The 26,394-nt window shown below is 38.8% G+C and overlaps 1 protein-coding gene across 4 annotated transcripts in view; it reads right to left on the bottom strand.

Moving 5' to 3' along the window:
• pde10a (phosphodiesterase 10A) overlaps positions 1 to 26,394 on the bottom strand; it is a 205,326-nt gene that overhangs the window by 60,270 nt on the left and 118,662 nt on the right. For 2 of the 4 annotated variants that reach the window (XM_067421735.1, XM_067421739.1), the window contains exons 3-4: positions 8,064 to 8,092; positions 1,078 to 1,201 (exon numbers count right to left, since the gene is read on the bottom strand). In XM_067421735.1, coding sequence (XP_067277836.1) covers positions 1,078 to 1,201; positions 8,064 to 8,092 — 153 coding nt within the window. The remainder of the gene's footprint in view (positions 1 to 1,077; positions 1,202 to 8,063; positions 8,093 to 26,394) is intronic. The other 2 variants (XM_067421737.1, XM_067421738.1) reach the window with 1 other exon arrangement.

Below are 26,394 nucleotides of genomic sequence, written 5' to 3'. Positions count from 1 at the left end.
CTACAGGACAACTCTTTGAATGTCTTTGAGTGGCCCAGTAAGAGCCAAGACTTGAACCCGATTGAACATCTCTGGAGAAATCTGAAAATGTCTGTGCATCAACGCTCCCCATCCAACCTGATGGAGCTTGATAGGTCCTACAAAGAAGAATGGAAAGAAACTGCACAAAAATAGGTGTGCCCAACTTGTAGCATCATACTCAAAAAGGCTTTAGTTTGTGTCAAAGGTGCTTCAACAAAGTATTGAGCAAAGGCTATGAATACTTATGTACATGTGATTTTTTTACATTTTTAATTTTGATTAATTTGCTAAAATTTCCAATAAACTTATTTTACATTGTCATTATGGGGTATTGTTTATATAATTGAGGAAAACATGAATGAATTTAATACATTTTGGGAGTAAGGCTGTAACATAACAAAATGTTGACAAAGTGAAGTACTGTGAATACTTTCCAGATACACTTTATACGTTATAGAGCTGAACTTACAAATATGGCACCTCATCAAGGTAAAAAAAATGCCCAGAAAGGTTAATTTCTGAAACAGTAGCGCACACACTCCAGTTTGGCGTGCAGTGTTTGTGTGTGTGAGACATGTAGGGGGCCAGACTGATTCCCAGCGCTCTGCAGTGCTGCAGCATGCAGATGAAGCGTGGGTGGATGGGAAGTGACAGGCTGAGTGCTGCTCGATCAGCATGTGTGCAGAGGAGAGAGATGGGGAACACCCGCACTTAGACCTTTTAACCTGGATTCACTACAGCTTCATCTGTAAGACTCTCCTGGCAGCTACAGTGCCTCCACGTTTCTGCTTCAAGCATTGCGTTGTTTATGAGGACCATGAGAATGCTATAACTTTTTATTATTGGTGCCTAATAGCTTACTAATATTATGTTCACAAGTTTGCCATTTGGTAAAATCTTCAGTAACATTTTATAATAATGTTTTATAATATTAATTAGTTAATAAGAGTTAAGAAATATAAAGTGTTATGAATGGCTGGACAACCCTTCACCTGAAGTGGGTAATTTGGGCTCTGTGTGTGTTTGTGTGTGTGGGAGAGACAGACAGTCTCGAACCTGTTTTGATGATGTTGCACAACTCATAGAGCAGTAGTTTGTTGTCTCCTCCAGTGTCCAGCCGTTGCTCCATATAGCTGTTGAGCTCATATACGACGCTCTGCATATTCGTGTCCTGGTACTGCTGGACACAAGAAAGACATTCACATGCACATGCACTCTATATCACACAATATGGCCAAAAGTACGACCCCTCAAAAATGTTATTGAAATTAATCACCTATGCCCATCAAGGCTGAATTTTTTTGACCAATAATGAAGTAAAACAAAAATACTATGAAACATTATTACAATTTTAAAGAACTGTTTTCTATTTTAATGTATATTCAAATTTAATTCAGAAATCATTCTAATATACTAATCATGTGACACCGATGGCTGCTGAAAATTCAGCTTTGCCATCACATGATTGAATTACATAATACATATGCATTAAAGGAATTTGAATGTTTAAGTGCTATAATGGGGTCCCGATGCATCTAACAACCCAGAAAACGACCTGCATTTTCTCTGCAAGCAAGTGAAAAAAACAATCCACTCAGATTTCTCTCCCCTTCTGACAAAGGAAGAGGATCTTATTATAATATTACCACCCCTTAAAGGGGTAATGAATTGAGAAATCAACTTTCCCTTGAGCTTTTGATTTATAAAAGATTGTGGTAATATAACAATATAGACACCACAATTGTATAGACACCAGGCCAAGAAAACGATCCTGTGCTTCTTGCCGTCATCTGTTGCGAAACACCGCCTCTACAGCCCGTGTAATTCAGTAGCCCCATCAACCGACTCATGGAGCTGTTCGGATCACATTAGCCAGCAGCAATAAACATGCCGAAGAAGATAGCAAGATATTGCGCTATTCCTGGTTGTGGAAGAACACAGTCTCCTTCGTAAGTTTCCTTCGGATCCTAATATTAGGAATGAATGTGTGGTTGAACATTATTTTTAATGAAGTTCCAGCTCATGTGGGGAAGACATGTACGTGTGTCCGCTTCATTTCTCTGAGGAATCGTTTGTAAACAAGTTTCAGGTCGATGCTGGATTTGCAGACATTTAATATTAAAACACAATAGTGTTTCTTCTATATTGGATCCGACAGGAGGAATGGTGCAACACACTTATGTGTGTAAAACGTGTTTTTTTAATATGTAATAGTATTGCATTGTTAGAGGTCATTTTGGTTAGGTGTGGACGTGTCTAACAGAACATACCTTTAGCACACTGGACTCAGACATGGGCCAGGGCTCGCAAAGCCTAATGTCCCGGGGCCATGTGTTTTCCAGACGGGCAACCAAAACGTAAGTCCGTTGTCAGCTGGTGAATCTCAAATAGTGAAATAATATTCCATTCTTGATCTGCGCTGTTCACTCTCTCTTGACTTGATATTTGAAGGGTGCGCACGTGTGTTCACGCTTATATCCACCAATCGGGCGGGCGATGTAATATACAAATAATATTCCAATTAATCGCGGGTGGATGAGTGATAACTCATTGTGTTTGTTTGATAAAGACGTTTACGAACCCTGTGGTCGAGAGAATCATTCCTGTTGCCTCTTTCAAAACAATCCCTCCCTCATGTGAACTGACAGGGGCATAGATGTGACAGGGGAGCTGAAGCTCATTAAATATGCAAATATTATCCAATCCAAGCCGTTTACTTCCAAGTCTCCAGTGCGGCACGCCCATCAAACCCCAGCGTTCAGGAGAGAGTCTCAAAACCAGTGTAGAAAATAGCATATTACTTATCAGTTATGATGTTTTTGAATGTTAAAACCAAACAAACGTCATTAGTTGACCACAGTACACATAAAAAAAAGCAAGTTCATGACACTTTTAAAGACATAGTTCACCCAAAACTGACAATTATCCCATGAATGACTTGGGCGATATGGCCCAAAAAAAGTATCACAGTATAATTTTCCATATCAGTCGATATCGATAAATATAACGAAAAATGTAAAATCTTTATTTCTTTAAAGTTTAAAGGCATATTTTTGCTCTGGAGTTAAAGATGTAGAAAACAGACAGTTAACTGTGGTTTTAAACGATCATTTATTGTCAAAACATGACAAACACTTCCCAAACAGGTGAACAATTTATTAAATCTGAGGTAGATTTATTTATTCAAATCTTAACTGTGGTCAGCATTTTTTTACTCTACACTATATATCAATAATATCATTATGTATACTTAATTGTGTAAGTAGTAAAACACAAAAAATGCAAACGGGCAAAAATGCGTTTTAAGGTAAGAAACATTTTCTTGCCTCACATTGGATTGGTCCACCGTGCTTCTAACACACACACGCATCTCACCGACACACACACACACCTCACCGACAGCGGGCTGGTCGGGAGAGAAGGGAGAGAGCAAAGTTCAGTAGTTGTGGAAGCTCCAGTAAGGGCTGTCTGATAATTTGATAATTTAATATTTCAGTTCTGTGGGGTGAACCTATAATAAGCAGTCCACATACGTCGCTCTGTGATATGTCGGATGGGATAGCCAAAATATCTCCAAACCACTGAAGTTGAGCGAACTAACTTGTCAACGATATCTGTGTCCTTCGAGCTGGTCGTGAGCACTGAATTTTCTTCACTCTCTCATTTTTCTCGCTCCACTTCGCTCCGATCCTCCAAGCCTGTCGGTCACTGTGACTATAAACAACACAGCGTGCGGCACCCAGAAGCCCGGTCTGCAATACGCACGCACAGCATAGTAATAGCATAGCATATAATACGCATAGTGCGTAAGCATTATATTGCGAATTTATCGAACTGTTGTTGTTTTATCGAGGAAAATGATATTGTGATAATTATCATTATCGTTTTATCGCCCAGCCCTAGCCTCAAGTCATTGGTGTAGGATTCTTCTTTCAGAGGTTAATAAAGGACTTCTGAAGCGAATCGATGGGTTTGTGTAAGAAAAATATCTATTTAATACTTTACAAACTGTAATCTCTAACTTCCACTAACTGTCGTATGCACGTTCACGTGAGACTGGCATTCCAGCGTATGACGTAGGACACAGAAGTAGCGTAATTTCCGGGTATGAGAGCAGAAATGCAGAGGACAGAGAAAAACAAAACTTGGTTCTCGCGAGAACTAGTACATTCTCACTTGGGGAACTGTGTGGACTGGCCGGCAAATTACAGCTTATTTACATTTAAAGGCACATGCACAAAAACAGTCGAACATGGGTATTTACGACATGGATTTATAAATTATATGTGAGGTAGTTTAAGCTGAAACTTCACAGACTCTGGGCACACCTGAGACTTAAATTGCATCTTGTAAAAATGGGCATAATAGGTCCCCTTTAAAATAGAAAACAGCTGTTTTAAATACAAACCCGATTCCAAAAAAGATGGGACACTGTACAAATTGTGAACAAAAACAGAATACAATGATTAAAGTTTCAAATTTCAATATTTTATCAGAATACAACATATAGATGGCATATAAAATGTTTAAACTGAGAAAAGGTATAATTGTAAGGGGAAAATAAGTTGATTTTAAATTTCATGCCATTAACGCATCTCAAAAAAAATTGGGACAATGTCATGTTTACCACTGTGTGGCATCCCCTCTTCTTTTTATAACAGCAAACGTCTGGGGACTGAGGAGATAAGTTGCTCAAGTTTAGGAATAGGAATGTTGTCCCATTCTTGTCTAATACAGGCTTCTAGGTGCTCAACTGCCTTAGGTCTTCTTTGTCACATCTTCCTCTTTATGATGCGTTAAATGTTTTCTATGGGTGGAAGATCTGGACTGCAGGCTGGCCATTTCAATACCCGGATCCTTCTTCTACACAGCCATGATGTTGTAATTGATGCAGTATGTGATCTGGAATTGTCATGATGGAAAATGCAAGGTCTTCCCTAAAAGAGATGACGTGGATGGGAGCACATGTTGTTCTAGAAATTGGATATACCTTTCAGCACTGATGGTGCCTTTCCAGATGTGTAAGCTGCCCATGCCACACAGACTCATTCAACCCCATACCATCAGAGATGCAGGCTTCTGAATTGAGCACTGATAACAACTTGGGGTGTCCTTGTCGTCTTTAGTCCGGATGACATGGCGTCCCAGTTTTCCAAAAAGTACTTTAACTTTTGATTCGTCTGACTACAGAACAGTTTTCCACTTTGCCACAGTCCAAGCCTGTGCTTCCGGATCATGTTTAGATATGTCTTCTTTTTTGACCTATAGAGTTTTAGCCGGCAATGGCATCGTGGATTGTGTTGACCAATGTTTTCTGGAAGTATTCCTGAGTCCATGTTGTGATTTCCATTACAGTAGCATTCCTGTATGTGATACAGTGCCGTCTAAGGGCCCGAAGATCATATGGCTTTTCAGACTTGACCTTTACGCACAGAGATTGTTCCAGATTCTTCAATCTTTAGATCCTATTATGCACTGTAGATGATTTCAAGCTCCTTGAAATTTTTCTCTGAGAAACTCCTTTCTGATATGACTTCACTTTTTTTGTCGCAGCATTGGGGGATCCTCTGCCCATCTTGACTTCTGAGAGACACTGACACTCTGAGAGGCTCTTTTTAAAGCCAATCATGTGTCCAATTGACCTAATAAGTTGCAAATTGTTCTTCCAGCTGTTTCTTATATGTATATTTGACTTTTTCGGCCTCGTATTCCTACCTGTCCCAACTTTTTTAGAGTGTGTAGCTCTCATGAAAATCTAAATGAGCCAATATTTGGCATGACATTTCAAAATGTCCCACTTTCAACATTTGATATGCTATCTCCATTATATTGTTAATAAGATATAAGTTCATGAGATTTGTAAATTAATTGCATTCCTTTTTTTTCACAATTTGTACCAATTTTTTGTCCAACAGTAATATTGTGAAATATTATTACATTTTTATTTTTTTTTAACTTTTGTCACATTATCCTTCAAAAATAATCTCTCACCATGACACATTTCCCCCCTCAAAAGAACAGTGTTAAAAATAGAAAAGTTTGTAACAATGTTAGAGTCCTTACTGTCACTTTTGATCAATTTAATGCACCTTTACTGAATAAAAGTATTAATTTCGGTAAAAAAAACCAACAAAACAAAAACATTTTTGCTGAACCAACACCTTTGAAAGTTTTTTTTTTTTTTTTGCTGAATTAAATAAAAAGTAAATCTAGATTTATCTGTCCATATAGGAGAGTCAATTCGCCATTAAAATTAATTTAGCATTTTGGATTATAGGTAACAACTAGATACATAAAAATATATAACATTCACAAATACTGGGTAAAGAAGTCAATTTAATTAAACTTGCTTTGTCTTCCATTTTAGATGTTTTTTCATTGAACTCACAATGCATAATAGGAATGCCTTTTGACAGTTTTGCCATTTTTGGGGAGCACCTTACACACCCCTCATCCACCAACCCACTCTGACCTTTCACACAAGGACAGAAATAGACATTTTTAGGAGGCAGTATAATCATGACCATCAAATAATGAAGCTTTTCTCACACAATATGCACATGAAATGTAAAAAAAAAAAAAAAGAAACAAAAAAAAAAGACCTGCGTATAATACAGAAATCAGTTCTAAATCCAATTTTACCATCCAAATCAGGAGAAGTGAACAGCAGGCCCAAACAAGAATGTCTATTTCTGTCCTTGTGTGAAAGGTCAGAATGGGCCGGTGGACGAGGGGTGTGTGAGGTGCTCCCCCACGGGAACGGCTCCCTACGCATCCTGTTTATGTAGACGAACATGTGACGCACTGAAGACAGGCGACGTCCCTGCTGTCCTTGTTCTGCTGTTCCTGTCCCCATTTAATTTCTTCATCTCTGTCCCCTAAGTCAGCGGGCCTAAGTGCTCAGTATAGTGTGTGTGTGCTCCTAACCCTAACCCTAACCCTAGCCTATTAAACCTGTTAATGAGATCATTGACTCTGCTCCTTTAAATCTGCCACAGGGTTTGCGTTCTACTTGTAATTTGTCATAGAGCAGACACTTTCTTATTTAGCAGGTTTGTTGCTTAGTGATTATTAGCAGAAACTTTTCAATGAAGTGTTCCATGAGCACTTCCCTGATAACAATTACTTTTCAGCATGAATGTTTACACTTTTACTGCACACTTATTTTAACAGAGGGGTCACATATTATATATATATATATATATATATATATATATATATATATATATATATATATATATATATATATATATATATATATATATATATATATATATATATATATATATATATATTTTTTTTTTTTTTAATTTAAGAGATCCATTTATTTATACAACATTGGTTCCTCATGAAAACCCTGTAAAGGCTACTGCATCATATTTGATAAGGCCTCTAAATTATAGACATGATCAAAATAGAGCTGAAAAACCTGACTGATAGTTTAAAATTTTTTAGAAGGTAAAATATATTTTAGTATAATTGTAATTGTAAATTCCCCCATTTAGGTTGTGATATACGTCTTTTTCCTGTGAAAACTTTAATGATTTTTGAAGTACAAATAAGATACAGATATTTTCAAGATTAACATTTACTGAGGCACCCAAGGGTTACTATCAGTTTACTTAATATTTTTACTATCCATACAAAAAATAGGAGTGTCAAATATGATTCATGAGTATTCTGAGGAAAGTTTATTTGTACATCTCTCAATCATCATCATTGTATCACATTTCATTATATGGTTTGCCCCCTACAATAAAAACTATAAGCTTTGATCATAAAACTAAATATTTTAATATCATCTTAGAAAATAGTATTGGGAGATAATCAATATTTATGCATTTTATGTAAGTAATCTGCTATATCTGTTATAAAATGTACATTTAAAGCTATTAGAATATTTTCTTTTTGGCCATAAAAATATCACAAACTGCATCTGAATCATCCTTGAGTATGAGTAAATCTATTTGAGCCATAAAAGCATGATGTATGAAAGAAATATATGCACATATGCAAACACAGTAAAGCAATGTCTCACTTACCCTGCTAACTTCTTTAGCTGAGGAGTCATCTGTTAAAATACAAAAGAAAACCATGTCAAAAGTTTTACTTTTGGTGAGATAATAAAATATCAAAACTCAAATAAACATTTGGTGTAAAATTATTTCACTATGTAATCCTGGTATTGCGGACCTGCTCTCTCGTTTCTCATGTAGTTGATCTTGCTGCTTGCAAAATCTGCTTTCTTCAAGGAAGTTTTGTGTTTAAAGACCTAATAAAATATTTCAACTCAAATTAATATTTTGGGTCTAATTATTTACTTATGTGGCAAGTAGCTGTGTAATAAGCGGGTAAATGTACATCCAAATGGGTGGTATCCCAGAATAATCCCAGACAGAGTGATCAGGACCCCCACATGAAGCATTAGCCATTACTTCTTGGCTTGTATTTTTTTTAAATTCTGTAGAAACACAACAGAATAAGAAACAAAAAGTTCTGTCACTTTCCTAATTGTCACATTTGCAGCTGATTGATTCATGATTCGGATCGCCAATGTCACGTAATTTCAGCAGTTTGACACACAATCCGAATCATGAATCATTCAGCTGATTCATAACCGTTTGAACAAAACCGAAAGAGAAGACAATGCTGAATAAATTCGTAGTTTTTTGTGATTTTTGGACCAAAATGTATTTTTGATGCTTCAAGAGATTCTAATTAACTAACTGATGTCACATATGGACTACTTTGATGATGTTTTTATTACCTTTCTGGACATGGACAGTATAGTGTGCATACACTTGCATACGCTCTCGGAGTAAATAAGTATTCAACCACCAATTGTGGCAGCAATTGTGCAAGTTCTCCCAATTAAAAAGATTAAAGAGGCCTGTACTTTTCATCATAGGTACACTTCAGCTATGAGAGATAGAATAAGAAAAAAACATCCAGAAAATCACATTGTCTCATTTTTAAATAATTTATTTGAAAATTATGTTGTAAAATAAGTATGTGGTCAACAACAAAAGTTAATCTCAATACTTTGTTATATACCCTTTGTTGGCAATGACAGAGGTCAAATTTTGTCTGTAAGTTGCCACAAGGTTTTAACACACTGTTGCTTGTAGTTAGGCCCATTTCTCAATGCAGATCTCCTCTGTGTGCAGTGAAAGCAGTGATCTGTTAATGCTGTCGCTGGGCATCACAGATTTTCAACTCCCTCCAATAGATTTTTTTTTCATGGGGTTGAGATCTGGAGATTCCAGGACCTTGAAATGGTTCTTACGAAGCCACTCCTTCATTGCCCAGGCAGTGTGTTTTGGATCATTGTCATGCTGAAAGACCGAGCCACATTTCATCTTCAAAGCCCTTGCTGATGGAAGGAGGTTTTTACTTAAAATCTCATGATACATGGACCCATTCATTCTTTCCTTTACACCGACCAGTCGTCCTGGTCCCTTTGCAGAAAAATAGCCCCAATGGTTCCACCCCCATGCTTCACAGTAGGTATGGTGCAACTCAGCAATCTTTCTTTTACAAACACAACGAGGAGTTTTTACCAAAAAGTTACTTTTTGGTTTCATCTCAAAATGTGACATTTTCTAAATCCTCTTCTGGATCATCCAAATGCTATCTAGCAAACTTCAGATGGGCCCAGACATGTACTGGTTAAAGCAGGGGGACATGTCCGGCACTGCAGGATTTGAGTCCCTGGTTGCGTAGTGTGTTACTGATGGTAACCTTTGTTACTTTGGTCCCAGCTCTCTGCAGGTCATTCACTAGGTCCCCCCGTTTAGTTCTGGGATTTTTGCTCACTGTTCTTGTGATCATTTTGACCCCACATGGAGAGATCTTGCATGGAGCCCCAGATTGAGGGAGATTATCAGTGGTCTTGTATGTCTTCCATTTTCTAATAATTGCTCCCACAATTAATTTCTTCACACTAAGCTGCTTACCTATTGTATATTCAGTCTTCCCAGCCTGGTCAGGTCTACAATTTTGTTTCTAGTGTCCTTTGACAGCTCTTTGGTCTTGGCCATAGTGAAGTTTGGAGTCTGACTGTTTGAGGTTGTGGACAGGTGTCTTTTATACTGAGAACGAGTTTGAACAGGTGCCATTAATACAGGTAACGAATGAAGGTCAGATGATCCTCTTAAAGAATAAGTTAGAGGTCTGTGAGAGCCAGAAATCTTGATTTTTTGTAGGTGACAAAATACTTATTTTCCACCATAATTTGCAAATCAATTATTTAAAAATCAGACAATGTGATTTTCTGGATATTTTCTCTCTCATTCTGTCTCTCATAATTGAAGTGTACCTATGATGAAAATTACAGGCCTCTCTCATATTTTTAAGTGGGAGAACTTTTTTTGCCCCACTGTATCTTAAACTGTGTCCTGAAGATGAACTGAGGTCTTACAGGTGTGGAACGGCATTAGGGTGAGTCTTTAATGACAACACATTGGTTAATGGATCACTTTTTTTGTGTGACAATGATGAAGCATTTTAACGGTCATCAATATTGTAAATCCTGCAATGTTTTTTATATTTTATATTTTTTACTTTTGCATCAAATTACAAAAAACAAATGCTGCTGCTTTGAGGGTGTTTTAATATAGCGTCTATGGGAGTGATGGTAAAATGTGATGGTGATGGTAACATTTCTCTCTTTTCACTGCTGTTATCAATATTACTATTTTCCCTCTTATTGAAAATTTTCAAATAATCATTGTTGCATTTTTCTTTTGCTATTTAAGAAAATGGGGACACAAAAATATATATTTAATGTATACTCTCATTCACCACTGTAAAATTAAACCCAACTATGACAACTTCCGCTCTGAGAAACCTGGAAATGTGAAAAGGATCTCTTCTGTCCTAAATTTCTTCGAGGGGAGGGTCTATGGGCAAGTAAATGTATGGATGTTTTTTTTTCTTCTTCAGATCTTTTAATCTAATGGACAAAATAAACTTATGAACCATGCAGAGAGCATCAGCTTTCGTTTCTGTTCTGACATTTGCAAGACCATGATGAATGCTGTGAGTGCGAGTTAAAATCAGGAATGGTGAGAGAACATTGTGCATGGTAGGTGGTACGTTTTTTTATCTTCAAACCAAACTCGGGTCTTCAGCCAACAAAGTTTAAAGAGGTGATGAATTAATAAATCAACTTTCCCTTGAGCTTTTGTGATACATAAAAGTTCATGGTAATATAAGAATATCCTGTAAGTTTCAGAGCTGAAAACTTCCTTGTTAGTCAAAGAAAATATTTTATAGACACCAGGCCCAGAAAAAGATCATGTGCGCATCTTGGCGTCATCTGTTGTAAAACACCGCCTCTACAGCACGTCTAATTCAGTAGCCCCGCCCACCGACTCAAAGAGGGGATCGCGTCGCGCTAGCCAACAACAATAAACATGCCGAGGAAGATAGCAAGATATTGCACTATTCCTGGTTGTGGAAGAACACAGTCCCTGCATAAGCTTCCTTCGGATTCTAATATTAGGAATGAGTGATTGAACTTTATTTTTAATGAAGTTTCAGCTGACGCGAAGAAGTCAATGGTGTTCGCTTCATTTCACTGCGTAATTGTTTGTAAACAAATCTCAGGTCGATGCTGGATTTGTAGACATTTGAGATCATGACACAATGCTGTTTCAATATGACAGGAATGGTGCGGCACACTTGTGTGAGTAAAACGTGTCCCCTTTCAGACAGTACACTCCGAGTTACATCAGTACTGATGAAATGGGGGCCTCACTTAGAAAGTCAGCTGCCTTCAATCTCAATCCAAACGATCCACTGACATGAAAATTTCATGGGTCTGCGGAATAAGCGATCGACCTGAAGTACGCGTACTTTCATGTCTCCATTCTTCCTTTTGGGGAGAGCATACCAGTACGCCATTCTCCCATTCGGGCTGGCCCTGTCTCCTTACATCTTCACGAAGGTCGTCAAGGCAGCCCTAGTGCCACTAAGGCAACTCGGGGTTCGCTTCCTGAACTCTCTTAAGAGCAGGTTTGCAAAGACAGGGACTTGGTTCTCCACCATCTTGCCCATCTGGGCCTTCGGGTCAACTGGAAAAAGAGCAAACTCTGCCCAGTGCAGTGGATCTCTTTTCTTGGTATGGAGATCAACTCGGTCGCCATGTCCGCACAGCTTCCGAGTGCGCGTGCAGTCTCTGCTGACCTGCCTTCGACAGATCGAACGCAGGAACGTGGTCCCACTGAAACTATTTTTTTAGAGGTCCCTGTGGCATATGGCATCTGCAGCCGTGGTAACACCGCTCGGGTTGCTCCATATTAGAGTGCTTGCCCGAATGGTCCCAGCCCTCGTGCCAGGCTAGGTGCCCAGTGTGCACACTTCCTCTGCAGGCCAACCGTCACATGTGTATTCTCCACGGTAAGTCTCCTTGAGCGCAAGTCTTCCCTTGGCAAGACCCTTGCCACCCATGTGGTTGAAGAACTTTTCCACCTGTGGTTGGATACTCCAAGCTTCTGCCGCATGCATATTCTAAGTCCTCCCTATGGGCAGGCACTGTAATTGCATTTCTCCAAGTGGGATATGCCTCCCTGTTTACCTTGGTAGCTGAGCCGGCCCCTCATCATGTTAAATTCCGAGGCAGGGTGCTCAGATCATCCCAGGATGCTGGAAGACAGCCGCTGTGGCGTGATCAGATTGGGACCCCCATTTCGTCAGTACTGACGTAACTCGGAGTGTACTGGCTGAAAGGGAATATCTCAGTTAAATATGTAACCCTTGTTCCCCGAAGGAAGGGAACGGAGACGTTACGTCCCCATGCCACATCCGCTGTACAGCTGGTATGGCCGGTGTGGTCGGCCTCGACTCCTCAGCAGGAAACATAAATGCGTGACTGCAATGCAACGCCGTTTATATCGACACAGTGGGACGGAGCTGCATTATGCAAATTCCGCAGACCCATGACATTTTCGGGCCATGTAATACAAAAATAATAGTCCAATCAATCGTGGATGAATGAGAAATAAATCAATGTATTTGTTTTATAAAGACGTTTGTTTACGAGCCCTGAGGTCGAGAGAATCATTCCGGTTGCCGCTTTCAAAACAATCCCTCATTTGAACTGACAGGGGAGATGAAGCTCATTAAATATGCAAATTGTAGCCAATCCTTGCTGTGGGCGTTTACTTCCATGTCTCCAGTGTAGTACGCCCATCAAAAACCCAGCGTTCAGGAGAGAGCCTTAAAACCACTTTATTTATTTAATCACTTATTAGTTTTTGAATGTAAAAACCACTCAAACATCATTAGTTGACCTCAGACAACAGTATACATTTTTTTTAAAGCCAGTTCATGACACCTTTAAATCCCATCTGGCTAGTAGGCTTCCTATAATGTTAAATGCATTAGTCTTTTACAGCTGTTCGAATGCATTTGACCACATGTGTCTACACCAAGCCTGTTGGTCCCAGTATAACAGGTCCCAGTTTTATCACGCACGATTTAATTTCAAATGTTTGTTTTTAAATAAGTTTGGTTTTAGTTAGTTATTTGATGCTATATATATATATATATATATATATATATATATATATATATATATATATATATATATATATAAAAACGGGTTCAAATGTGTTTTCGACTACCTCTGGAAGTGGTCAAGCATGCACAAGCTCAAAATGTTTTAGACCACGTTTACAACTGTATTGAGTGTTGTCCACTTGTGATCTGATTGAACAAATGCACTTTAAATATTAGGTGTAAACAGGGCCACAGACAAAACTGTGAACATGCACATCAAGATGATTGGATAAAATAGGACATTTTTTTATAATTTGCTCCCTTTTATTCTTCTGAGAAAACACCTGCATCTGAGGTCAGTGAGTTTGTAAAAACCTGGAGAAGTTCAGCAAACTCTTCCTACTGGCCTCCCCCATTTAGACAAGAGCTCAGACGGGGTGCAGAACACAGGAAGTCATGCATATAAACGTCTTTTAGAATGTACCTCTGTTCAAGCATTACAACTCACTCGCAACAGCAAGTAATGTGACATACGTCAGACTGCTCACAGACACCCAATGTGGTCCCAAGTTTACATACATTTTTCATGATGCCTCTTATTTTTTAAATTATTAACATTTTGTAGATTCTGCAAAGGGTATGTAAACATATGACCACACCTATACTTGAGTGGCTGAACAGTCTCTTTGTCATTGAATTACTCTGCTCCTAAAGTCTAAATGTTTGAAATCAGGGATGGAAATTAACTTTTTTGTCCACCGGCCACTGTGGCTGGTGGATATCAAAATCTACCAGCCACTCCATGTTTTTACCAGCCACTTTCTTGTTTTTAACCGACAATGTGTAACTGCATGTGAAAAATTAATACTACAAGCTCTACAATACTTAAGCAGTTCATTTAATCTCAAGTCTCAATGAAATACTGACATTTTCTCTATCTCTCTTATACACACACAAACCATGAACTGATATACATTTCATTAAATGAGTAGGACTCTGTGCTCTGTGCGCTTTTTTTTTACCTGGATGTGGCATTTGGATGATTCGTGATCTTTTATGGCTTCCAGTTTTAGGTTTTTAGTCCCAACAATGAAACTATTAGTTTTGGCATCTTCTGAAGCGTGTTGACGACACACCGAGCAGAACATTGTCAGTAGGGAAGCACCGAAATAAAAATTCTTGGCCGAAACCGAAACACCAAAAGAAATAATCCAACTATTAGTACCATTGCATTTATGGCTAATGCTGTGACTGTGTAACTTTACTAAAAATCAAGGCATTGCGATTGCATAAATTAATATTAAAGTTTCAAATATTAATCAATTACAAATTATGCAAATATTTATTTAGCACATTGCAACAATCCACAGTATAAAATACAATTCAAACTAAAATGTTTAACTTGACCTCACTCATGTGTACATTTAATAATAGCTAATGTACAGGCCTAATGGCCTGCAGAAAGATACAGAAATTCAATAAAGTAATCAAATGTAAAATAACTGCATATTTTAACTGTTTAAATTAAAGACTAATCCTTATTAAACTTACAAAAGCTATTCAAGAGCAGTGAGTGATGTCCTTTTGTTTGACGTTAAACAGACAGCAGTAAAGGCTACTGCCCCTTTAAGACCTAGTGCAGGGATATGCTCTTCTTTCTCGACTGTATAACGTTCACTTGAGGCATATTCAGACTATGTCTGCTTGGATACTAATCAAGATGAACATGTTGGCATACTTTTTGTGTGAGTTTGTCCATTTAAGCGCTAGACTTGAAAGAGAACTCAATATTTGCGCGCTGTGAGACGAGTGCGCGTTCTCAGATGATGCGCAGTGATGGATATTCTTTCAGCGCGCGCAAGTTCGTATTCGCGTCTTCTGGTACTACATCCGGGTAATGACGGCGAAAACGACTGGTCGTATTCGGACATACGGCCGCACTCGCATGCATTGAACAAAGTTTACAAAGAGGGGAAACAGTATGCTATTTTTATTTACCCGCCACGGTGGCCGGTAGGTGAAGCGAGTTTACCCGCCACAACTCAAAATCACCCGCATTTGGCTGGTGGCGGGTGCTAATTTCCATCCCTGTTTGAAATACAATATTCACATGCACATGCACAATCACACAATTCCAAAGCAGCATACTGCAAAGATACATCTTAAGTATTCAGAAGTTTTTTTCACGGGGAAAGTTTGTCATTGGACACACTTTGAAACATTTAAGGCAGGGGTCCCTAATCTCGGTCCTGGAGGGCCACTGTCCTGCAGAGTTTAGCTCCAACCCCAATCAAACACACCTGAACCAGCTAATCAGTGTCTTACTAGGGCCTATAAAGGGATTGATTAGCTGGTTCGGGTGTGTTTGAATGGGGTTGGAGCTAAACTCGGCAGGACAGTCCCTCCAGGACCAAGTTTGGGGACCCCTGGTTTAAGGTGTAAAAAACTGTATATATGCATTATTTGTTTTAAACTTAAACTCCAGTTATTCACAGATTTTCAATGTGGTCTCAAGATTTTGCCTCAAAGGTCCTGACCCTAAATGCCACCCTATGTCCTTGCGTATCACACTTTAGTAATCGAGTGATCGGAGGTGCATAGTGGACTTAAAGGAACACTCCACTTTTTTTGAAAATATGCTAATTTTCCAAGTCCCTTAGAGTTAAACAGTTGAGTTTTACCGTTTTTGAATCCATTCAGCCGATCTCTGTATCTGGCGGTAGCACTTTTAGCATAGCTTAGCATACATCATTGAATCGGATTAGACCTTTTTACTGTATTTTCCTATTTAAAACTTGACTCTTCTGTAGTTACATTGTGTACCAAGACCAACGGGAAATGAAAAACACACAATTTTTTTAGGCCGATATAGCTAGGTACTATTTTCTGCAAAATATCACTGCGCTGCTGCACCCATTGCATGGCAGCAAAGTTCCCTGATTATTACACAGGAACGAGAGAATAGTCTATAATCGGTCTAAAAATCTAAACTTTTAATTTTCCATTGGTCTTAGTACACAATATAACTACAGAATAGCAATGTTTTAAATGGGAAAAATATTATCTTTGAAAAAATAAAGTCTTTAGTCATTTTTGAGAGCGATGCTAATGGTCTAATCTGATTCAATGATGTATGCTAAGCTACGCTAAAAGTGCTACCGCCAGATGCAGAGATCGGCTGAATGGATTCAAAAACGGTAAAACTCAACTGTTTAACTCTAAGGGACTTGGAAAATGAGCAGATTTTCAAAAAAAAGTGGAGTGTTCCTTTAAAGGGGGAGTTTGGGAGCACCCTTCTGAATCCTAAAATGAAAAATGGATCACTCTAGTGATTCTCAACCAGGGGGCATCAGCAGACTTCCAATGGGCCTCAAGATGATTAAAACAACCAAAAATAAAGATATTTATGTTAGTATAGTTTTCATTTATTTTTTTCCAAATTTTTCAAACTCTATGGGCATTTTATGACCAATATACATTTTTAGTTCTGCCAAGCCAAATATTTTAGCAGGCAGAAATTGTGGGTAAAAAAAATAATTTTTTAATATGTATCCAGTAAGTCACGAAGAACAGGAAGTGAGCAGCCAGAAAGCTGCTTGAAACAATCTGTAGTTAAAAGCGCTATATAAATAAAGGTGACGACTTGCCTTGACCTTTGGCTTGCTCAGCTGGAGTTTAAAAGCAATTAGTATTCAGTAATATTATTGATTTAACTGCACAGACTCAATTTGATGAGAACTAAATTAGAACTGAATCGAAATGATAACAAAAACCCAACCACTTTATTGCGGCTTTATAAGGCATTTCGATTGTTGTGCACTTTTCGCCACACCAGCTGTATCAGCTGACCTAAATATGGTTGATATATTACAGGCCTTATGGATTGATATGGGGGTGGATAGAGCCACATGAACAGTATAGGAAATCACTCCTAAAGCAAAGCAAGAGACGTGACAACTGATTACAAATGTTTGCTGTTAGCATTTTGCTAAGCTAATACTGCAATACTTTAAACTTAGATTGCACCAACAAATATTGCTTAAAATAGCTCCAGACTTTTTAAGTTGTCTTTTACATTTACACTTCTGTCACATCATTCTCCATATTGGAGGGATTTACTCACTGAACTCATCATTATGGTATTTTTCTGAATCTGTAAGGTTATCTAGCTTTTGAAAGCACACCTGTGATGCATTAAAATGCTGTCTACATATGAAGTCTCTCTACATTCTGTTGGGCAGCTAAGGGAGGGCGATATTCCACTTTGCGCCACAGGCTACCTATGCTCACGTCATACTTGTTCCATTTCTGGTATTCCCAGATGGAAATCTTTGGTAATCAATGCAGGGACTTGCAGATGTGTTTCTGTCAAAGCCTTGGTGGGCAAATATCTGCTCCAGATTGTTTGTGTAAACTGAAATGAAATTTCTCAATTCAGCTTTAAGTAAGGCAGATAAGCAGTTTGTTCTTATGTCAATAACAAGGCTACCTTATTATGGCAATCAAAAAACATGTAATGTTCTAACAGTTGGGCAAGGCATTACAACGTTTTCCTATGTGGCAATCATCAGCATACCACAGATGATGTCAATAGAGCCTAACTTGAACACTACTTTAAAATAATTTCAGTCTAGCTTAATGCACAGACACACATATGCAAGTCTTCCATAGGCTGATTTTAACTCAAAATATGTTTTTTGAGTTTTTGAGCCAGGGAGGTATATAACACCTCTTAAGAGTTGTCTGGCTATCACCAGACCAAGCTCAATTTAAGATTGAACATTGGTCTGAGGATCTGCTCTGTATATTCTACTGCACAAGGGGCAGGAAAAACAAGCATAATTCAAATAACTCTGTACGCAACTGGATACTTCAACCAATCAGACCAGAAGAGGCGTGATCAACGGGCAATGACCCATCATTTCTCTATCCGTCATCATGTTAAACCCACCAATAGCATGCCAGATGGATAAACCAGTCTGTGATTCGTTCCCACAAAAGTGTAACAATAGCAGCAGAAATAAATGTACAGGTTTCATGAGTTGCCGGGCGAAATCAAATCGCTGGCAGATCAGGTTGGGTTTACCCAGTCTACCTTAAAGGGTCATGAAACCCCACTGCTGCAGCAGTGTTTTTTCACACCTTCGATTTGAAAAGGCTTGTTAAAAGGGGAGTGGTCGACTGTGAAAAGGTGGGATGGGTATTTTGTGGAAAGAGGGAATGGTTTGCATAAATAGGAGAGTGTCATATAGGTGCATTAAGATTAGCGATACCAACAGCAGCAGTTACAGTTCTGAGACATGTTCTTGGTTCACGTTGGCATTGTTTACAACAGTGAGATTAAATGAGTGATGAGTACAGCGAATGAGAGCGCTCTGAGACATTAAGTGGCGTGCAGCAGAGATCGCAAGTTTTTCAGCTCTTCAAATCAGCATTCAGTGAGAAATGAAAATAAATGTTATTCTGTATGACGAAATATTTTGCAAACGTGATAATTAAACTATATTTGTCCAAATATGCACGCTGTTTGGCAAGATGAACAACACGCCGACGTTCGTGAACCACTCACGAACATGCAATGAGATAGAGGCGTAATGCTGCCTGCAGGTGCTCTCGGAATTATCGTAAATTCGAGTTTCCTTGGTAAAAATTGCACATGAACGCCCTCGCATTTTGAAACTTGAATGCAATGATTTTGTAATCACGACTTCAGAAGTCGGAATGATCAAATTTCCGATGGCATGTGAAGGCATCATAATTCTAGATCGGGGTAAAAGTGAAAGGGTTTGCGGTTTTATAGTCTTGACCGCGCATCTGAATCAAAGAGCGGCGCGTGATGGGTTGCCGTGATGATCCGCTCTGTCACTAAATCTAAATGGCAGCTAAATCTATATTTGTCCAAATATGCAGTTTCACTAAGAGCCCAAACACATGTGGTTTAGTGCATGTCTATGACCACAAATAAAACGAAAAGGTGGCTTTTGATTATTGTTGATATTTCATCAAAAATATTGTTCATTAGCCTACAGATCGGTTATTTTGCACTCCTGACATAAATTAGATAGTCAACGCTTGCAGGTTCGGCGTGTGATTCCTCAAGTTAATTTTACTTTACCGAGCTTTTGTAGCAAAGGCTTCCACAGACGGCGCCCGCTTACAGCTCGCTCAGCGCCCTTACGTTAGTTTGTATCAGGCTACATAGGCTACAATAATGATGGAAGATGATGAGCCTGAAGGAAGTGACTGTCTCATGTATATTAACTAAATTATCTTGTATGCATACTACAGCGCAGTGTTTGGACTGAATGAGCTTTATGAAATGAATATATATCGAGAATCGTTTGGAGCGGTCGACGTCAGCATGTCCCCAGCAGCCCATACTTGGGCCAAAAAGCACACGCTGACGTCAGCATTTGTGACGTTGCTCCGACTCAGCTTTTCAAACCGGAAGACAGAAATCGCTCTGAAAAATGCAAAAAAAAAAAGTTTTATTCACATATGAATAACATTAATGAGCACCCTTAGTGTTTTAAATGATGTGCAACCTATACATATCTGTTTACATCTCAAAAAAAAGTGTTTTGGGGTTTCATGACCCTGTAAGAGAGTTGCTAACATTTATCTAAATAAAAAATGCTTGGCGGGTGTATCTACTATGCAACCTATATGCTGCCATCTTTATGAGCAATCTGTTATGAAAAAAACAAAAAAAGCACTGCTACTGACCAATGGTGGATATGGAGGTGCGGGGAATAAATTACACACAGATGTCAACAATCAAAAACAAATTATTTTCTAAAAAACATATTTCTACACTACAAAAAATGCTTTTCTTACTTAGTATTTTTGTCTTGTTTCTAGTCAAATTCTTATATTAAGAAACATTTACTAGACAAGTTAAAATTATTGTTTTGTTTTGGTGAAAAAAAATACTCAAAATTAAGAGAGTTTTGTCTTAAAATAAGATGAATAATCTGACAGTGGGGTAAAATAGAATTATTATTAGAATTAAATAGAATTAGGGGTAAAAAGATTATTTTGCTTACCCCACTTAATTTTGAGTATTTTTTTCTAAAACGACAATTAATTTTGCTTGTCTAGTAAATACTTTTTGTTTTAAAATGTGTTGATGTTTGGAAGTAAGAAAAGCTTTTTTTGCAGTATATTTTTTCTTCATAATTAATAAAATGTAACAATCATTCAAAATAACTGACATCATCAAGCTCTTTACTTTTCAACTCATCTTATATTGCCATCCACTTTTACCATTTAATCAATAGCGTCATCCGGGCCAGCGTCATCGGCGTCCGGCATGATGTTGGGATGTTCCGCTTCTCGGCTGCGCCGCTGTTCCGTCTTGCATTGCGGCTGTGGAGCGGCTTGGACTTCTGCGCCGACCCCGGTGTGTCCACAGAAGTGCCCGGAGAGCTTTGTCTGCCTCCTGCATGGTGCTGCGGCGATCCCCACCGTCTGAATCGTCATGAAGACCCATCATCTGGTCTTCAGCTGTCATGCCTCGACGACATCATCAGGACACTGCCGCTGGGAGAAATTTAAAACATGGAGTGGACCACACTGTGCTGCGGAGCTAACAGAGACTTCCACCATCAGCTCTGTTTCTGTTCACCATCAGCTTTGTTTCTGTTCACCATCAGCTTTGTTTCTGTTCACCATCAGCTTTGTTTCTGTTCACCATCAGCTCTGTTTCTGTTCACCATCAGCTCTGTTTCTGTTCACCATCAGCTCTGTTTCTGTTCACCATCAGCTCTGTTTCTGTTCACCATCAGCTCTGCTTCTGTTCACCATCAGCTCTGCTTCTGTTCACCATCAGCTCTGTTTCTGTTCACCATCAGCTCTGTTTCTGTTCGTCATCAGCTCTGTTTCTGTTCACCATCAGCTCTGTTTCTGTTCACCATCAGCTCTGTTTCTGTTCACCATCAGCTCTGTTTCTGTTCACCATCAGCTCTGTTTCTGTTCGTCATCAGCTCTGTTTCTGTTCACCATCAGCTCTGTTTCTGTTCGTCATCAGCTCTGTTTCTGTTCACCATCAGCTCTGTTTCTGTTCACCATCAGCTCTGTTTCTGTTCACCATCAGCTTTGTTTCTGTTCACCATCAGCTCTGTTTCTGTTCACCATCAGCTCTGTTTCTGTTCACCATCAGCTCTGTTTCTGTTCACCATCAGCTTTGTTTCTGTTCACCATCAGCTCTGTTTCTGTTCACCATCAGCTCTGTTTCTGTTCACCATCAGCTCTGTTTCTGTTCACCATCAGCTCTGTTTCTGTTCACCATCAGCTCTGTTTCTGTTCACCATCAGCTCTGTTTCTGTTCACCATCAGCTCTGTTTCTGTTCACCATCAGCTCTGTTTCTGTTCACCATCAGCTCTGTTTCTGTTCACCATCAGCTCTGTTTCTGTTCACCATCAGCTCTGTTTCTGTTCACCATCAGCTCTGTTTCTGTTCACCATCAGCTGTTTTCGGTTCACCATCAGCTCTGTTTCTGTTCACCATCAGCTCTGTTTCTGTTCACCATCAGCTCTGTTTCTGTTCACCATCAGCTCTGTTTCTGTTCACCATCAGCTTTGTTTCTGTTCACCATCAGCTTTGTTTCTGTTCACCATCAGCTTTGTTTCTGTTCACCATCAGCTCTGTTTCTGTTCACCATCAGCTCTGTTTCTGTTCACCATCAGCTCTGTTTCTGTTCACCATCAGCTTTGTTTCTGTTCACCATCAGCTCTGTTTCTGTTCACCATCAGCTCTGTTTCTGTTCACCATCAGCTCTGTTTCTGTTCACCATCAGCTTTGTTTCTGTTCACCATCAGCTCTGTTTCTGTTCACCATCAGCTCTGTTTCTGTTCACCATCAGCTCTGTTTCTGTTCACCATCAGCTCTGTTTCTATTCTGTTTTTTGTGTTGGTTGATTGTTTGTAGAATTCTATATTTTTACATGTTATTCATTTTTTGTTATTTTTTTCCCCCTTTGTTGCACTTTGAGATTCTTCGGAATGAAAAGTGCATTATAAATAAAATCTATTATTATTATTAATCCTGCCATGTTTTTTTCTTGTTGAATTTTACATGTCACTTGAAAATTCGTCAATATGGTATAGCTGTTTCACGTCAAATAAAGGATTAATGGTTTAATAATGGAGTGCTGGGCAATGTACCACACCCAACCAAGAAAATGACAAAATTGCAAATGCGATTATCACTAATTGAATGAATTGATGAATGAAGAGAATGTATTAATGAATTCTTACAAATATGTCCAGACATTCTCTTCCTGGCGCCAAGCTGGACACAAACTACACATTCAAGCAGCCTTCTCTTCTGTTATTGAATTACAGCACATTTCAGGATTTTCTAGGCGCTCTCCTGTATGGATAAGGTCATCAAGGCCACTAGGCTAAAGACAGATTGAATGACTAGGTCATGAATCAAACTGTGCACACATGTGTGTATGACAACGTGGCACTGGATCAGTACAGATGTAGCATTTCTCTGGAGGCAGAGCGGCGAAAGGTTTGGGATTTATCAATTACTCAAAGACTGCATAATGTGTGAGAAGAAAACAGGGCCAGTGGGACGCTGTGGGAATGAGGTGCAGGGAGCTGACGTCACTGGGGCCTTGGGGTCCTTGTTAGTCTCAACCAAATCACAGACACATCATCTGCTGTGCACACATACAGTGATGCATTATTAGTAGTGCTCGCTATTATGTATGGTTAGGGACTTGAAAAAAAAAAACGAAAAAAAAAAAAAAAACATTACTACCAAGTATTAAAGGACTATTTGACCCGAAAAGGAGAATTCTGTCATCATTTATTCACCCTCATGTTACTTCTTTCTTCCATGTAACACAAAATGAGAAAGTGTGATTAATGTACTCACTTTTCCAACAATGAATGGGCACCAGAGCTTTCAGGCTCCAAAAAGAATACAAAAGTACCATAAAAATATCCTAAAAGAAGTACATATGACTTTTAATACCTCATCTTGATCCGGAAATGTGCAGTAACTATCGGCCAATCTCAACTCCTTTCATCACTAAGCTTTTGGAGAAAATCAAGTATAGCGTCAGTTCTGGCAGGCCACGTTAGTCAAGCTGTCATCAGATCACATCTATCTATAGGAATACGATACGACGTCTATCACAGCATACATATAAAAGCTCCGTTAGTACTATCAGAAGCTATCGCGTTTATCCAGAGCTCATTTACCCTCCTCCATCCCCAGCTCCTCCTCTCATCCAGTCAGGATTTGGTATTCCAATTCCCCTTGAATCAGACTAAATTCTCAAATTATTTTGTATTTTGTACATTTAAATATTGACATTAATGATATCTGTAATAAATCATGTTGGTTCTGTTTTGTTTACCCTAAGAGAGTTATTGCCAGTGGTGTAAATTAACGAATTACAAATACTCTCGTTACTGTAATTGAGTAGTTTTCCTCAGGAATTGTAGCCTGACAAGCCAGACCCACATCAAGATGTTTGGTCTGGAAACTCACCATAGACAGGGCTCAGTCCGAGGGGCGGGATAAACGGTTGTCTTTCAAACTCCCTCTGCACGCGATAGGATAGCGGTACACCAACCGGAGCAACGACGGTGAAGGGGAGCTCGCTGACTGATTAAACATTCGCCATATCCGGTCGGCTGAACTCCGAACACATCTTCCCTTTTTAAGAATGACTTCAGTGCCGCTCTTTGTTCTTTTCTCAGAGGAAAGCTTAACTCCAAGTCTTCCGGAGGCGCGGGCAGAGCTGATTCGAAAGACCGCCGCCGTTCGCCAGTTTCTGTGTTACTAGAAGCACGCAAACGCAACTCGGCCGTCGTCATTATGGCCCCGCCCGCCGACTCTATAGCCTACCTACACGATGTGATTGGGCCGTCCAGATTCTGAGGAATACAGCTCAGATAGGAATTGAGAGTTGCTAGACCACACTTGCGGGCAAATTTCTAGGCTACAGGAATTGTACTTTTTAAGTAGTTTAAAAACAGTGTACTTTTACATGAGTACATTTTAAGTGCTGTATCTATACTTTTAATGCGCTATTTTCCCTAAACCTGCCGTCACTACATTATGTTAATATTTTTTTATGTCATAATGTCAACGTGATTGGCTAAGATGAATAATCCTGTGTCTCCATGCGTCACGCGTGACTCCCGTCAAATCAACCGTAGCGACCTGAGTGAGAGGTAACTGTATGATGACTAAAATCGTGAAATTGCCTTAAACAATTACAAAAAAATGGACTGCAGAATATTACATTTTCTAATACATGAACAAATGGTCCGTATTCTGTTAGCGCTGCACAAGCTCGCGGTGCCATCTGCTGGAAACACTTCCTTTAGCTTGATTGTTTGGCAGACTTCAGTGCATTAGGCATTAAACTGATCGTAACTGATAGATTTGTGTCCCTTACATCGATTTCGTTTAACATGTAAACGCATTAACCTGCTTTCTGTCAGCATATTAAAGTGTATATTTTAATGTAATGTGTTCTCACATGGCGATTTAAAATTGTAGTCCATGTATATATTAGCAAATAACTTTAATAAAACATCAGATTTATATTTAAATCACGTTTATTTTTTAATTGCAAGACAAATAATCAGTGGTGAAAACTGTGAGTTACTCAGTTCTGATTTCTTAAGTATATTCTTTTTCCAGAGAAAAGATCAAAATTGAAATTAAAGCATTACAATAAATGCATCTTGAAAAGAAAGAACTCTGCTTTTTTTTTACCATAAAATTGGTATTGCACAATGCGTTGCAAACTTTTTTAATAAACCGACAGAAAACCTCTACAGAATGGAGTCATAAATGTAACCAGATTATTGGTTGCTTCCTCAAATATTACATGGCAGTATTTTTAGTGCTATAGCAGTCAAAAATAAAAAATAAAAATAGTCAAAGAAATATTGAAATACTGTTGGTGACCTCATGTTTTGTTTTACTGAGAATTTTCCATAAAAGAGTAAGCTACATTTTTAATTTGCAGGGTATAAGGTGGAATAACATTCATAGCATAATACTCACTACTCTTGAGTACTTTTAAAAGGGCTACTTTTTACTCCTTCTTTGAGTAGTATTTAGGACAGGTACTTTTACTTTATTTGAACTACATTTTTGACAGTTAAAGGGGTACTTCAGCGCTGGGAAGATGAATCTGTATTTAAACTGGGTCATCAATGTAGGAGAAATGTGAAATTATTTTTGAATTTGGTCCTTTCTAGACTGAGAAAAGACAGAAAATGTATTTTGGCTCATGGGGATGAAAGACTACAATTTCCAGAATGCATCGATGCCCTGTGAGGCCATTTCCAAAGCCACCAACTTGATTACTGTGACTGAGCTGAAGACACTACAATTAAAAACTGAAAATGTCTGTTCAATATAATGAGAGTATCACCGCACGAGTATCACAGCACTGAGCACTAACTGCAGGAGTCAGATAAATGAGCAGATGAGCTCTTGTGTTGAGAGCTGAGGTAATCGCGACTACACTCACGGCATACATTCACAACATGAGTTCAGTCTGGTGCGTTTCAGTTCATGCCTTTGCAAGCTTAACTTTCATAGAAATTAATTTGAGAAGTTAAAAGACTTACACTGCTCACCATAGCTCCGTTTAAATGAGTGCCTGTAGCTGTCAGCTGAACTCTGAGTGTGATCTCCCATTCCACATGCGCGGGTTCAAAACACGTGGAAATGGCTCTCTCTGCTGGCTGTAGTCTTTAGCCTTTGGCCAAACATTCCTCTTATGATGCAAATATCGCCAATTTGCATCATAGGAGGAGTTATTCCAGAAATAAAATGCATAAATCTCTTGTCTCAGGGGGTTATGAGGGGGAAAAGCACAATCA

The sequence above is a fragment of the Pseudorasbora parva genome, chromosome 17 (assembly GCF_024679245.1).
Source record: "Pseudorasbora parva isolate DD20220531a chromosome 17, ASM2467924v1, whole genome shotgun sequence".
Lineage (NCBI taxonomy): Eukaryota > Metazoa > Chordata > Actinopteri > Cypriniformes > Gobionidae > Pseudorasbora > Pseudorasbora parva.
This window is presented reverse-complemented; position numbering and strand designations above follow the sequence as displayed.